The 15089-nt window shown below is 47.2% G+C and overlaps 1 protein-coding gene across 1 annotated transcript in view; it reads left to right on the top strand.

The window, feature by feature from the left end:
• The window catches only part of SCRN1 (secernin 1), a 64910-nt gene that overhangs the window by 39111 nt on the left and 10710 nt on the right, over positions 1-15089 (top strand). Inside the window, exons 4-6 of the mRNA XM_039229881.1 lie at positions 3141-3343; positions 6498-6692; positions 9482-9647. Of these exons, the coding sequence (XP_039085812.1) occupies positions 3141-3343; positions 6498-6692; positions 9482-9647 (564 nt within the window). The remainder of the gene's footprint in view (positions 1-3140; positions 3344-6497; positions 6693-9481; positions 9648-15089) is intronic.

The following is a 15089-nucleotide window of genomic DNA, read 5'->3' as shown; positions in this document are numbered from 1 at the left end:
CCCGTGTCACGAGCACCGGGACTTGCGTGCCTGGCCTGCGGTGGCTGATCAATGACTGAGTTTTGAAGGAACCACCAAAGGAGAGGGTGGGTGGGACCGAAATGACATTCTGAACCGGCTCTCTTTTTTTCTGAGATAGTGAATCGCAACAGAATCATGACTGAGTTGAAAGAATGTTGGGGCTGGGAGCCAGGGGCCTTGGTTTTCAGTGTGAGTACACCGAGTTACAGTACCTCTCTGGGCCACAGTCTCTGCATTTCTTCGAGGGGAGCCCTTAGATCTGATGACCTCTAAAGGGCCTCCCAGAGCCGACATCTCATACCAGGCAATGAGGGGAGGCCTTGCGGGGAGAAAGTGTACATTTACACAAAGGCCCCTGTGGTCCGTAGCTTCCGCCAACCGACGGATAAGTCTGTTACCTTCCAGGAATGGGCACTGTGGGCCTAACATACCTGTGTGAGAGTCACGGGCTGCAAATAGGGATTCTAACAAGGATTTTTCATAAAACAAGAGTTTGAACGTGGGGGTGTCTAACTCCAAGATCCAGAAAACTCTGGACCGAGCTCATACAGTCAAAGGATTTGAACTGCACTGCAGGTAGAGGTCAGAGTGAGACTCTAACCCTGGTTCAGGTAATTCCATCCCCTTTCCTGCCCTGGTCGTGCCCCTAGTGCGGTGAGGCAGCCAAAGGGAAAGTAGCCATGGGACCAGAAAGATGCTGTGCTTGTTTTGAGTCACGTGAATTTGCCCCATTCGTGGGGCCAGACCGCTGTGAAAGGCTTCGGAACAGGTCTCCTGATATCGGTACCTTGAGGCCCTAGACCACCGTAGCCCGGGCGCACCTGCCCCCTCGGTCTGCCGCTGTTTGCATCCTGGTAGAGTGGTCAGGCTGTCCTGTCCTCGGCCCGTGGCACGGCAGCTAAGAGGGAGTGGCCATGTGTATCGTTTTCCATGGTCCTGGCTCAGAGGGTAGGAGGGTCTGATCAGAGTTGTGTCTGTGGATGAGTGCTGAGGTCCCGCTGCAGACGCCGTGCGCAGAGGGCACTGAAGTCCCACGCGGGAGCGCAAGGGCGTGTACTGGGCACCTCAGTGTGGAGCGCAGCGGGCAGGACGGCAGGAGAGTGAGCTAGAGACTGCGAAGGAGAAGTCACAGCTCGTGAAGGTGGGGTGCCCCCGCCTAGGTATTCACAGGCTCCTAGCCCGTGCTTGCGTCGGCAGATTGGAGCCCCGCGGAGACCCTGGGACAGGCTTCTCCCTGGAATGTGTGCACGAGGCGAGGTGACCAGAGGCTGCCAGGCGCCTGTGGAAGGGAGAAGGGGGCCCTCCTCGGGATACAGCTCGGGCAGACCTAGAGAGGTGCACATGGCATGCTTGTTTGCTCTGGATCCTCAAGATCAGATGAGAGCTTGCTCCTGCCAGTCCTTTTTGGAGAAGATGACACTGACTGACAGGAAAGTCTACTTAACCCAACTTTCTACCGAGTTTATTTTGTATCACTCTGCTAGGGTCTTAGGGTTCAGCTTTGCAAACCAGTGCCTTGGTGAATAAGCTAAAACTGAGAAATGCCCAATAAATTGATATGTAATTATCGGACTACAAAAATAAGCCTGTGACAAGAGTAGTAAGTCTATAGGGGCACCTGGATGGCTCAGACAGTGAGGCAACCGACTCTTGATTTTGGCTCAGGGCATGATGTCGAGATTTCGAGAGTTTGAGCCCCATATCAGGCTCTTCGCCAAAAGCCTGGTTTCTCCCTGTCTCTCTGGCCCTTCCCTGTTCGCATTCTCTCTGCCTCTCTCAAAATAAATACATAAACTTAGAAGAGAGAGAGAGAGTAAGTCTGTAGCATTATCTTTTCTTCTCCCTGGCTGTACAGTGAAGGTTCCTTCAGAAAGAGTCAAGCTGGGTAAATTGTAGAGATAGATGACTGCTCTCCTACTGAAAATTTGTGCAGAACTGGCTTATGCTACCATCTTAGCCGGCCCCATGGTCTCTGTTCTGAGGCTCTTGTGTTCCTGCCGCCAGAATGATAATTCGAAGCAAGTGATGAATCAGTGGACATTTACTGAGTCCATAGCAAGTGCCATCCTCTTTCAAATCAGCCTGCGAGGGATGTAGTACCATTTTGACTTTACAAAGGAGAAAATCACAGTTCAGAGAGGTCATGTTACTGAAGGTCATACTGCCAGTAGGTGGCACACATGGAATTGGGAGCCAGGTCCCTTGATCTCGGAGCCATTGTTTTTCTGTCACAGTGTGCTGCCTGTCACACCCACTGACCACCTCCTTGGTCCTGGGCATTTGTGCTTATATTTTCACAGTCATTATCTCATAACCTGTCCTCATAGCAGCCGCATGATTAGGTACCTGTTTTACAGGTGATACAAAACTGAGTTCAAACATACTATGCAACTTGCCCAAGGTCACACAGAGGGCCAAATCTGCACCCTCGGTAGGAGGCCAACAAATTGGAAGGGCTGGGAGCAGATTGCTATTTCATTTCAGAAGAAAGAGGTACTTTTTGATAAGCGATGCTCTAAGTCACACCAGTAGAGGCGGGCTGATAGGTAGGAGGAGAGATATGTAGAAGAGGATGGAGCATGTCCTACCCAGGCACCAGTTCCCAGGGAGATGTGGGAGTAAATTATACGTACCGAGGACAAGGGCTAGCTATGGAACCTTTTATTTCTGACCGAAATGCCCGGGTAGAGTGACAGAGGTCAAGGCTGCACTGGGCAGAGATTTCCTTTTCTGCGGAGGCAGGAGGGAGAATAAGCCACAGAAAAGGGGTCCTGACAAGGCTCGGGCTGAGCTGGCCAGCTCCCTGGGAGTCAGAGTTAGAAAACAGAGAGATGGCTGAGTTGGCTTTCACGAGGCAGAAGCCACTGGGTTCCTGAGTCTTCTGTCTGTGTAGGAAGGGGGTTGCCCAAAGACAGAAAACACCCCCGTGATTCTGAACTGAGCACGTGAGAGATGTATTCGAGCTCAAGTGCCGTGAATCTGTTTATCGGCCTGCGTATTCCTGTATTTACATGTGTCGTCATGCTACGCAACTCAGCTCCGTCCCAGGCGTCGGTTACTGTGGTGAAAACCACCGGGTACGCAATGACTCAGGTAGACTTCCGGCTTCCTTACTTCAGGCTTGGTTTGGAAAGAGGCACAACGGCCAAAGAAGCCCTGGACGTCATCGTCGCCTTGTTGGAGGAACACGGACAGGGTGGGAATTACTATGAGGATGCACACGCCTGCCACAGCTTCCAGAGCGCGTATCTGATCGTGGACCGCGCGGAGGCCTGGGTGCTGGAGACCATGGGGAAGTACTGGGCCGCCGAGCAGATCACAGGTGAGCGGTGTGGACGGGACGGGGCCTCAAGGACAGCAGGTGCTGAGGGGGATGCTGCCTGGACGCACAGGCGTCACCTGGCTGGTGCAGACCGTCTCTGGGCCAGATCCCCGCTTCTGGGCTCCGCTTCTAGAGAGGAACCTGGGCTGCGGGGATGTCAGCCCTTGGGAAACACGCTCCTGACATTTCTTATTTTCCTCTTGCTTTCTGGGCAGGACCCAGTTGTGGCTCCTGGCAGTTTTGTGATCCAAATGGTTAGATCTGTGATGTGGCCAAGGCTGTGGCGATTATCCCATTCGAGGAATTGAATGAACCCCCTCCACAGGGGGCTACCCCTCATCACCCCCAGCCCTGTAGCTCCTCATACTTGGAATGTCCCTCTAAAAGAGGACTTTGGATCTGTGTGAGGACCATGGACTACCTCTGGGCTGACAAGCTCATTTCTCCCTGAGACAGTGTTTTTAGAAGAGCAGAGGATTAAGGAATCCACCCGGAAGGATTTCGCGCCCATACAGTTGTTGCTCTGTGCTCCCTGCAGCATTTCGTTCTGAGACAGCTCCGAGGAAGGAGATGGTAGAAGGGGGCTGTGGTTGTCCCGTCTCCTCACTTAGCACCCTCATACTGCAGACGGGTGAGGTCCCAGAATGGGATCAAGGGTTTCCAAGAGAACGAAGGAGTTCTAGGAGAGAACTGGCCCACGGATGTTCCTCAGGACTGGATGACGTGTACATAGACTGTGTGCCGCCGTTTCTCCCCTCCTGTGCTCGCGGCAGACGTGCCTAGTGGATCGCCACACTCTTCTCGTGTTGAGCCTAAACTTGGCCTTAACTGAATTTGTCAGGAATTTTCTTCCAGTGCCTCAGACTTGATGATAGGGATGAAACCTGTTTTCATACCTGCCTTAGGGGTGATTAGAACCAAAGCTGACCTGAGTTAGAAGCAGAGGATCTGCTGCAATAGTTGGAAATCAAGCCTGTGGTTTTCTGTGGCCTAAGCCAGTGCAGTCATGCACTGTGGACAATGGGTGTGTTATGTGCTCAACGTGGCTGGCTTGTGGCGCTTGCCTGGAGGAGGGCGGCTTCTTCGCATCCTCACAAGGGCCCCGGGTGGGCTAGTGGCACCCTTGCAACAATCTTAGAGAGTTTCTCCACCCCCACATGCCCAGAATGTACCCACTGGTCCTTGCGCCCCACTGCTGTGGCACTTACAGAACTGAGGCAGCCGGTGCGGCTGCTGGACCACCGAGCCTGCTACAGTGCACGAACTTTAAACTTTTTTTAATCAAAAAAGTCCTCTTAAGACAAAGCCTTACTATCCAGTGTTTCCATCGTGAAAGTGGTTCATGCTGAAAAAGCAGTCATATATTGCTTTTAAATAGAGCTTAAAACTTTTTGATCTATACTTGCATTTCAAAGCCTAGTTTCTCTTCAAGATACAGCTTAAAAACCCCAGCTCCTCAAAATGCATGTTGTCTTTCACCAAACATTGAAATAAAATCTCAGCCATTCCTTGGACTCATTGATCTCCTGTCCTCTGGTCCCAGCAGCAGTGGGATTGCAATAAGACTTCATGAAACTGGGTCCCGAATGCCAACATTCTAGGAAGCAAACATCTATTGTTTTTAATGTTTATTTGCTTATTTTTGAAGGAGAGAGAGGGACAGAGAGTATGAATGGGGAAGGGTTGGAGAGAGGGAGAGAGAGAATCCCAAGCGGCCTCCACACAGTCAGCACAGAGCCTGACACGGGACTTGATCATGAAACATGAGATCATGGCCTGAGCCGAAATCAAGAGCTGGACGCTTAACCTACTGAGCCACCTGCGTGCCCTGAAAGCAAACATACATTATAAATCAGCCCTGTCTGTGGTGGTGTTCACAAGGTTGTGTTTTGTTTGTTTGTTTGTTTGTTTGTTTGTTTGTTTTTTAATAGCTTGGTATGAAGAATGCCAAAATCTCTTACTTAGGCCAAAGCTCCTTTTTATTTTTAAAATTTTTAAGTAGTTTTATTCTTGTCCTCTGAAAAGATGAATGACAGAAGGCCAACGCCCATCAGCTAGTGATACTTATTTTGGAAGAACAAATCAGTGGAGCAGAACATCCCAGAAGAACTCAATCCAGCACTGACCTTGTCTCCAAGAACTGGGTTTTAGGCCATCATGGCTTTATTGCAGCTTGTGGTTTGATCTCTCTGTTTATTTCATTCTCCAAGAATTTGGAAGATCAACATGCTCTCTGGAAGCAGCAAGTATGGATGGCCTTTTTGAGCTACAGCTTATAGAACATATCTTCTTAGTATCCTAGACAACATCTTGGAGAATCAAGGCCAAGCTGTCCCCAGCGTATTTGCAGCTGAGACTTCGGAAGAAGCCATAGCAAGCCTGTCAGCAGAGGGGAATTTCTGGGCAAACCCTCATTCATTAAGCTGGAGTGTCCTCAGAGTGTTCCTGATTCTAGACTCTTTTAACTGCACTTACATTTTTATGAGAAAAAAAAAAATTCCCACAGAATGTCCACAGTCATATACATATACACACATGTATACACACACAGTCATACCAATATACTCAGAGATATACATTCACAGGTACATTCCATTATTTTAAAACAGTTCATTATCAGTGCCACTGGGTTTTTCTAAATGTTGGGACCTGAAAAAAAAAAACAGCTGAATGAAGAAGTCCCGTATTTGTATTTTCCAAAAATGATGTATTTGGGCAGAGGGTGGTGGCGTAAAATGTCCCTTCAAGTAGAGGAAAACTAAATTGGGGAGGAAACAGTGCTATAGTTGTGATGTTCCTAAGTCTTGTAAGTAGTGTCGTGTCTCCTTCAAGAAACCTTTCATTTTTTTCTATAATTAGTAGAAGCTCGGGGTTTATTTAGCCATAACGAGGGCTTTGCATGTTTTCTTTTGAATGTGAATTTTAGATCAAGTGACCATTGCTCATTTAAAATGTGGTAGTGCCTGGTCAGGACTGGTCAGACCTTCTGGGAGGTCTTCTTAGAAGAGGACCAAGGACTGTGTTTCTCTCTTCAAAAATACAGTTGATTCCTCTCTGTGAAGTTGAATTGCGGAGACGGGACTCGCTGTAAATTTCCATTTCTTGATTCAGTCTAAGTATATTTCCAACTAACTGGGCTTTGTACTCTCCACAGAGGGAGTGAAGTGTATTTGCAATCAGCTTTCACTCACCACTAAGATTGACGCGGAGCATCCCGAACTCAGGAGTTATGCTCAGAGTCAAGGCTGGTGGACGGGAGAGGACGAGTTCAATTTTTCTGAAGTTTTTTCGCCAGCTGATGACCACCTAGACTGCTGTGCAGGCAAAGACAGCTTAGAAAAGAAAGAAGGTGAGTTAGTATATCCCTTATGATTCTCTCTCTCATACCTGTTGTCTTGCAGCTATTTCAGAGAACTTGTCTGAACTTCGGAGGGTGAGCAAAGAGGAGATGAGGATAGACCTGGTACATAGAGACCAACTTGCGTTGATGCCCCTGATGTGCAGGCAGGATGACATGTATCTGTTGTTACAAGATGCTTCCTTGTCCATGAGGGCTTTTCCTCCTCTTGATGTTATTTCTCTTTTAAATGATGTCATTGTACTCGTCTTTGTGATACCTTCCTTCTACCTCCACGTTTGTGTATTTATTTTTTTAATGTAAAACATTTTTTTTTAACATTTATTTATCAGTGAGAGACAAAGAGAGACAGAGCATGATCATGGGAGGGGCAGAGAGATGGGGAGACACAGAATCCGAAGTAGGCTCCAGGCTCTGAGCTGCCAGCACAGAGCCTGACGCGGGGCTCGAACCCACAAACTGTGAGATCATGACCTGAGCCAAAGTCAGATGCTCAACTGACTGGGCCACCCACGCACCCCAACGTTTTTGTATTTCACTCATTGTCTTGTCTTCCTATATTTTCCTTTCTCAGTAGCCTGCTGAGCCTGGAGGGCAGGGTGCTATCTCTCACTCAGATTGGGATTCCCTCATGGTGTCTCTTACAGTCTTTTGCTCTGCGAACATTTGTTGAGTTGGAACTATTGTCCTGAATTCTTTTCCTAAACCCTCTGTCTTGCACCCAGTGCTTGACTTAATCAGATCCCATATTTAGGTAAATGTGGTGACTTGGTAGCTTATTACTTTTGTGCCCGAGTGGACACCCTTCCAAGTAAACCACTGAGGCCCCATTTTATAGTTGCCAATGATACACACATTTTGTAAGTTAAACCTGTGATCATTTAGTACAGGGGTTGGCAGACTAAGACCTGTCGGCAGCCCCCTATTCGGTGAATAAAACTTTATTGGAACACAGCCAGGTGCATTTATCTAGGTAGTGGCTATGACTGCCTCCATGTCCCACTGGCACGGTTGCACAGTTGCAATAGGTAAGTTACAGCAGAGATGGTGTGGCCCGTAAGCCTGAAATAGTTACTATCTGGTTCTTTACAAGAAAGTTGGGATGGCAAGTGCAAAGTTCAGACTGTGGAAAACTCTACAGGAGAAATGACCAACAAATAAAATGCAAGGGGATACAGTGAGACGCAGGGATTAAAAGAGATTTCAGACATGAGCAACCTTTTGGGTCCCAACTTAAATCAATAAACTCATTTGTAAGACAGTGGAGACTTTTGGACACTGGGTAGTTGAAGAGATCAAGGCTTATGAATCCTTTTAGGTATGACACATGACAAATAGAAATTTACAAAGTGGATGAGAGTTGTGTTAGTGAAGTTTAAGGCACCTTGTCTTTCTGTGATGCTTTGATTCCATCGATGTGAACATAGACCGAGAGAATAGTGTTTTAATGAATTATGATCAGAGGAGAAAATGTAAAGCTGGGGTCGTTGATAGTCAAGGAATTGTTTACACATGTAACTGAAGTCAGAGTCGGTAGTCATAATGACCCTGAATGTTTTCAATATTTCTCTGTGTGGCTCTCTCCCACTTCAGAGAGGTCATTCTCCAAATATATATGTATATTTTATAGTTTACTTATTTTTGAGACAGAGAGAGACAGAGTACAAGTGGGGGAGGGACAGAGAAAGAGGGAGACACAGAATCTGAAGCAGGCTCCAGGCTCTGAGCTGTCAGCACAGAGCCCAACGCAGGGCTCGAACCCACCAACCATGAGATCATGACCTGAGCCAAAGTCAGATGCTTTAGCCCACTGAGCCACCCAGGCGCCCTATTCCCCAAATACAGTATTGACTGTAACCAACAAGTGTGTATGAGAGAGCTTGCTTAGTGGATTGTGAATAGATTGCACATACTTTCCTATGGATATCGCTCTATTGCCTACTGTACTAGTTGAGAAATTGCTAAGTGCTACAACAAAGAGACCACAAAATAATATGATTTTAAGAAAATGGAAGCTTACTGAGTGTTATGCGGAAACTAATTTGACAATAAACTATTTGTAAAGAAAGAAAGAAAGAAAGAAAGAAAAAGAAAGAAAGAAAGAAAGAAAGAAAGAAAGAAAGAAAGAAAGAAAGAAAGAAAGAAAGAAAGAAAATGGAAGCTTATTTTTCTCCCATGTTATAGTCTAGATGTATGTGGCCAGTCCAGGGCTGGCGGGTTAGTCTGCACCAGAGGACAGCCATACTCAACATTTGACTTGCACCTGTGGCCACCTGTGGGCATGTCCTAGCAGCAGAAAGAGGGGGAAACAGGGGCGCCTGGGTGGCTCAGTCTGTTAAGTGTCCGACTTCTGCTCAGGTCATGATCTCCCAGTCTATGGGTTCGAGCCCCATGTTGGGCTCTGTGCTGACAGCTCAGTGCCTGGAGCCTATTTCAGATTCTGTGTCTCCCTCTCTCTCTGACCCTCCCCTGCTCATGCTGTCTCTCTCTCAGAAATAAATAAAACATTAAAAAAAAGTTTTTAAAAAGAAAGATGGGGAAACAAAGTGAAAGGCAAACCATCCTTTTTATGGATGAGAGAAGAGTTTGTACATAACATTCTGTCTCCCACTGGTCAGGATTTATCATGTGACCACACCTAGCCACAGGGGAAGCTGGGAAGTATAGTCTGTAGCAGTTACAATCCAGGGTTCTGTTGCTGAAAAGGAAAAGGAATGAATGGATTTTGGTTAACAACCTGCTACTGTTATAGCTTCTTTCTCTCTCTTTTTCCCTTACAGAAAGCATCACTGTGCAGACCATGATTGACATCTTACGGGACAAAGCCGGTGGAGTCTGTATAGACTCTGAGTCCTTCCTTACCACGGCCAGCGTCGTGTCTGTTCTGCCTCAGAACAGAAGCTCGCCGTGCATTCACTACTTCACTGGCACCCCGGATCCTTCCAGGTTTGTCTGCGACCCAGTCATGCTGGCAGAACATGTGTGTGCTCCTCGACAGCTCAACCAGTGGGCACACACTGTGTCCCTGTTCTTCTCTTTCTATAGCCGAGTCAAGTTCGTGGCCAACGTAGCACAAAGAGCTTTGATGAAGGGAAATTCTTGGCTCTAGTCACATCACGGAATCAAATTTAATTACGACATCCGTGGAATCAAATTGTTTTAAATTCAACAAATATTTATTGAGTTGATATTGTGGGCTGGGCATGGTGCTATACATATGAGGAGGCAAACATATGTAGCACACAGTGAGACAGATGCAGGAATGCCCAAGATTGATCAAAACAATCAGTTCTGATAAGGTTGAGGACAGAACAGCTCGGAGGTAATGCCGATTGAGGCAACTTCGAGTGCACTGACCACTTCTTCAAGACTGTGTTTCAGGGAGTTGCTTTCTGCCCGTGTTCAGCAAAGGTATTGTACTGCCCAGTGTTTAAAAACAGCCTCTGGAATCAACTGCCAAGGTTTTGAATTCCGGCTGATCAGTTACTTAGCCTCTGTAAGCTCCCGCATCTGTGCCATACAGAATGTCAGCTCCCACTTTGTATGCTTTTGGGAAGATTAAGTGAGATAATCCAAGTAAACAGACAGTAAGTTTAACTTTTCTTTTGTTAAGACTGTCTCTGGTCTGCCAGGCAGACAGCAGCCCCACTCTCTGGTAATGTTCGGTCACATATACTACAAGTCACAGCAGCAGTGGCTTAGACACAACTATTAGTGTTTTCTAATTCAGTTCGTTATCAGAAGCGCTTGGGGGAGTTTTTGAAAAATACAGGTGCCTTGACCCAAACCTGTTGTATCTGAATTTTTAAGGTGGGCTTATGAATGTGTCAGGTAGGACTGATCCTCAGCCTGGAAAACAATGAAGACATCTTATTCTAGTAGTTTCAGTGGTATTTTTTAGGGGTTCCATTGGCTGAAAACGATGATATTGGTGTCACATCTTTGACTGCTACCAGGAAATCTGGAAGCTGTTCAATTTCATTCCCTTTTCAGCCAAGCATGTTTATTCTCCTCTTACTGTTTCAGGAATAGCAGACAATGATGGCATCTAGCTAGGGACGCTTTCTTAGATGACTTGGGAAAAGCCGAGCACCTCTCTTGACCTGTTGGCCTTACTTTTTAAGCTACTGCCAATATCTATAGATCCTTCTAGCAGGACCTGATTAGCTTTTCATTCACTCATTTCTTCATTCAACAAGCACGTATTAAGCACCTACTGTGTTCCAACTATCATGCTTATTGGGTATTAGAGAGGAAATGTATGCAAGGTGACAGGTGCCTTGGAGGAGATGATGAGGGAGCAAGCTTCACAGAGGAAGGATCTCTTGAGCACCGGGCATTGTCGGAAGAGGAAGAGTTTGTGGGGTATGAAAAGCAGGAATGACATTCTGGGTAGAGAGCCAGCAGGCGCACATACAGAGAGCCACGAAACAGCACCCTGTTGTAGATTATATGTTTCCGTCTCTCCTCCGCCCCCGCTCCTCCAGTGAACAAGACTGGCTACCCTCTCTTCGCACCTCTGCTGGCCGCCCACAGCGAGCCTCATCTCTCCAGCCAACCTCCCAGGGCATGCTCCTTCTTGACCCCAGCTGCTTCCTCTTCACTTTATCTCTCAGCTCTGGATGCTTGGTCTCGTGAACGCCCCACTCCTGCGCTCTTTTCAGTCCATCAGCTCTGGGGCTCGTCCTTCCTCTTTCTGTTGTCTGCATCCTCCCTTATGGACTCCCACCTAGCTTGCCCCTAACACTGGCAGCTCAGCAGCCTCTTGAGAACACTCTGTGCTGGACCACAGGGGTCCACGTAGGCACTTACAGCCCTACTTAAAGGGCTTAGAATGCTCTGCGATGTTCTTTAGTGAGCAGGAGCCTTTGAAGGAGTGGCCTTCAGGCCTTTGAGCTGAGGAAGGCCTGTACTGCCCCCCTTTGCTCCTGAAGTCTCAGGCACCCGTCCCCTACCCCCCAGCTGTGCTTAGAAGACAGGGCTGTGTGAGGTCAGGACACTAATCTAAAGGAACGCCATTTCCTAGACTGAAGTACACAGCCTGGTACAGTTCTGAAAAGGGGCTGTGAAATATCCTTCTTATATTTAATCTGGAACATTTTCAAGTAATTTTAAAAGAAAATTATTCATGGTTAAATTAATTGAAAAGATCTTAGAGAAGATGAAGGGCTTTCCGGAAGGCATTCATTTTTATCTTCCAGGGGTAAGGGAGCTGCGTTTCCTACTGCGACTGTTAGAGCTGTCACAGATTCTTTTCTTCTATTCAACATTCCAATGCTTCTCTGTAATTGGGCATGTTTAACATTTTATATTTTGTCAGCAGGAAGCGTAATTACCTCCTCTTGGGTTTTTAGGTAGTAAATCAGGGAAATTTTAGCTGGCTTCTGCTGACGCTAAAAACGTTAGAGAGATGTTTTCAAGAAATCATTTCAAAGCAGGGGGCTTGCAAGAGATTATAATCCAAGAGCAGGACTGTGTTCTTTATCCCTCCCAGTTAATGCTCAGAACCAAAGAACAGCATCTGACTGTTCTGTCTCCTTCCACACTTCTCTTCTCAGGGCACTCATTACAGATCCTTCTTTTGAAATAACTTGTTCTCGCGTTCTCTTTTCCTCTTTCTCCGTCCCTTCCAGGATGTACCAGGTACCGTGCAAGTCTGAGAGCTGGAGGGAGATACAAGAGTCAGAATTTGAGAGATAAAGAGGGAGATGCCAAAGACCTTTAATTCATCGTATTGAGAAGGCGGATTTCATAATATTAATATTCTGATGAGTCAGCTGGTGCCTCAGTTAGCCATGTAGTGGCGGCGACTGGCTTTAGTGCTCTGGCTCTGACCTTTGGAAGCCATTTCCTCGGTGGAAGTTGGCACTTGGCAAAGCCTCACTGATGTGAAGAATTGGAGAGGGAAAGAGTAGAGAGGTACCTTAGCTCTTTGAGACTGTGAAATTCGGAGTCCTGCAGTGGGCCGGAGCTTAGGAGAGCTGATTAGGTGCATCTTTTCCCAACCCTGTGTTTAGTGACGTCACACTGGTAACGTGACATGAGTCGCAGTGGGCATGTTCACACCAGAGAAACCGGCAGACACCATGAATCAGGGCTTATTTTTTTCAGATATAGTTGCCAAACCAGCACATCACCAAGAGACCCCCCGATCTGAGAAAGCCCGCAGATACTCAACGCACAGGATGAATAAACCAGAGGGGAGAAAATTTTTAAATGTTTCCATTTTAAATATTAGAAGGCTGTTTCCCATCCCATTTCTCTCATTGCTTTAGGCTATGGACTTTAGCCCGGGAAACAGAAAATTGGGAAGAAATTCTAGGAAAATGGGGTGTTGGACCGAATTTAACTAGTGGCAGATCGCTGGGGAGATGCAGACGACCTGGGGTGTATGTGTGTGTGTGTTTCCTCCTCTTCTCCCAACGTGCTAAGCTTGAGATGCCAAGTTGGGTCAGCTGAGACCGTCTCATCTGGCTAATTCAAATGTAATGACATGTGGCATCTCTGTCGGTGCAGGTAACACTTAACTCGCCTTAGACGCGACTGCTTAAGTAAATACAGTCCCTGGTGCTGTTCAGGGAACAGCCAGCCAATCACAGAGCTGAGGGCCCCATGCGAAATAGCATCCCCTTCAATTTCATTCTGAATTCATATAGCACCATATCCATCCCTTCTCCTACCCTACAGTTTTGACCTCACAACCTTCCGGAGCATCTGGATCCAGCCCATGCTCCAAAAGTACGAGTTCTCTTTCTCTTTCAGTAGAAAGGCGCTCCACTTATAGGTTCTGCCCTCAGCCAGATGTGGCTGAGATCATGTGATTGAAGTGACTGACGGTAAAGCTGGAGCGACCCATTCAGAAGGACACCTACAATTGAGAGAAAACTGGTTATTCTGGGTTCTTTTGAGTTTGGTTGAAAGCTTAGCAGATTCACATCGTAGGAGCCTTAATGCTGCTCCCCTCTGAGCCAGTCTCCCCTCAGCAGATCTGGGGGACTCCAGGGCACCCACGAAGCCTGGCTTAGTGGCTTGGGGAGTTTCTGTACCTTCTGTAAGAACAGAGCCATGTTTGAGGTCAGAAGTGCCGGCTGGCCACTGATAATAAAATTCCAAATCCCAAAGCACAGAAAGGTTTATTTTCCTGCACGATGTATATAAAGAACCAGCAGAAGGTTAATATGATGGTGAAAGGTAGTGGGGGGAAAACTGACCTCAGCTTTAGAAGATCTGAATTTAGGGGCACCTGGGCGACTCAGTCAGTTGAGCATCCGACTTCAGCTCAGGTCATCTCACAGTTTGTGAGTTCGAGCCCTGCGTCACGCTCTGTGCTGACAGCTCAGAGCCTAGAGCCTGCTTCCGATTATGTTTCTCCTCTTTCTCTCTCTAACCCCTCTCATGCTCACGCTCTCTCTCTCAAAAATAAATAAACACTAAAAATTTTTTAAAAAGAGAAGATCTGAATTTAGTTTTCCATCTGCCACTTATTAGGAATATGCCTTTGGACCAAGCACTTAGCTGCCATGAGCCTCAGTCTTCTCATCTGTAAAATGGGATGGAAATTTTTTCCCTGCCTTGTTCATCACTGTATCCCTAGTACCTAGAATGGTATCTGGTACTCAGTCATTATTCAACATGTATTTACTGATGAGTGAATAGAAAATAGGGATACTAGGAGAACTGAATGCAAGCACTTTGAAAGTTACAATACACTGTAAAACGTTAGCAGTTCCCATGGTAATTTTGCTTTCCAGCAAAATGAGAAAACAAATGACAGGGAACCCTTTTTTTACACTGGCTTAGCGCATGCATCCCAAGATTCTGGATGACAAAAAGGACAGAGGAGGCCAGATGCCTCCATGGGAGCAGGTCTCTGGGCTGTGGCTCCAAGTGTCACCCAAAGCTAAAATTCTGCAGACTTCTGAGACAGTGTGGAAGCCCATGCTGTGCTGCCTGTCATCAGACTGTGCCTTAGACCTTAGGTTTGTCTCAGGGAGACCTGATGGTCATGGTCATATGGTTTCCTTCACCCCTCCTGAGGATGGATTGTCCCTGTAGGTCTCTCAGGAGGCTTTAACCTCCTCATTAACCAGCTGTTGGGTGGCCCTTTGCCGCTGGAAGGACTTTCCCCTTTTGGGCCTGTTATCTTGCATTCATGTCACAGCACATCATGGCGGGGCCAAGTGATGGGGGAGAATTTCAGGTTAGGTGGCTTCTTAGAACCAGCTTTCTGGAGCCGCTCAGTTGTGTCTCATGTCAGAGCCATCCCTGGGACACTCTGGGAGGGCTCCACAAGTGTGACAAAGTGTGCCCTGCCCTGTCCTGGTGGCCTGGGAGGAGTGTGCCTCGTGACTCAGATGACAGTTTCAGCTTTGCCGCTGGCTGGATATG

The sequence above is a fragment of the Hyaena hyaena genome, unplaced genomic scaffold, assembly GCF_003009895.1.
Source record: "Hyaena hyaena isolate Hyena2069 unplaced genomic scaffold, ASM300989v1 scaffold_40, whole genome shotgun sequence".
Lineage (NCBI taxonomy): Eukaryota > Metazoa > Chordata > Mammalia > Carnivora > Hyaenidae > Hyaena > Hyaena hyaena.
This window is presented reverse-complemented; position numbering and strand designations above follow the sequence as displayed.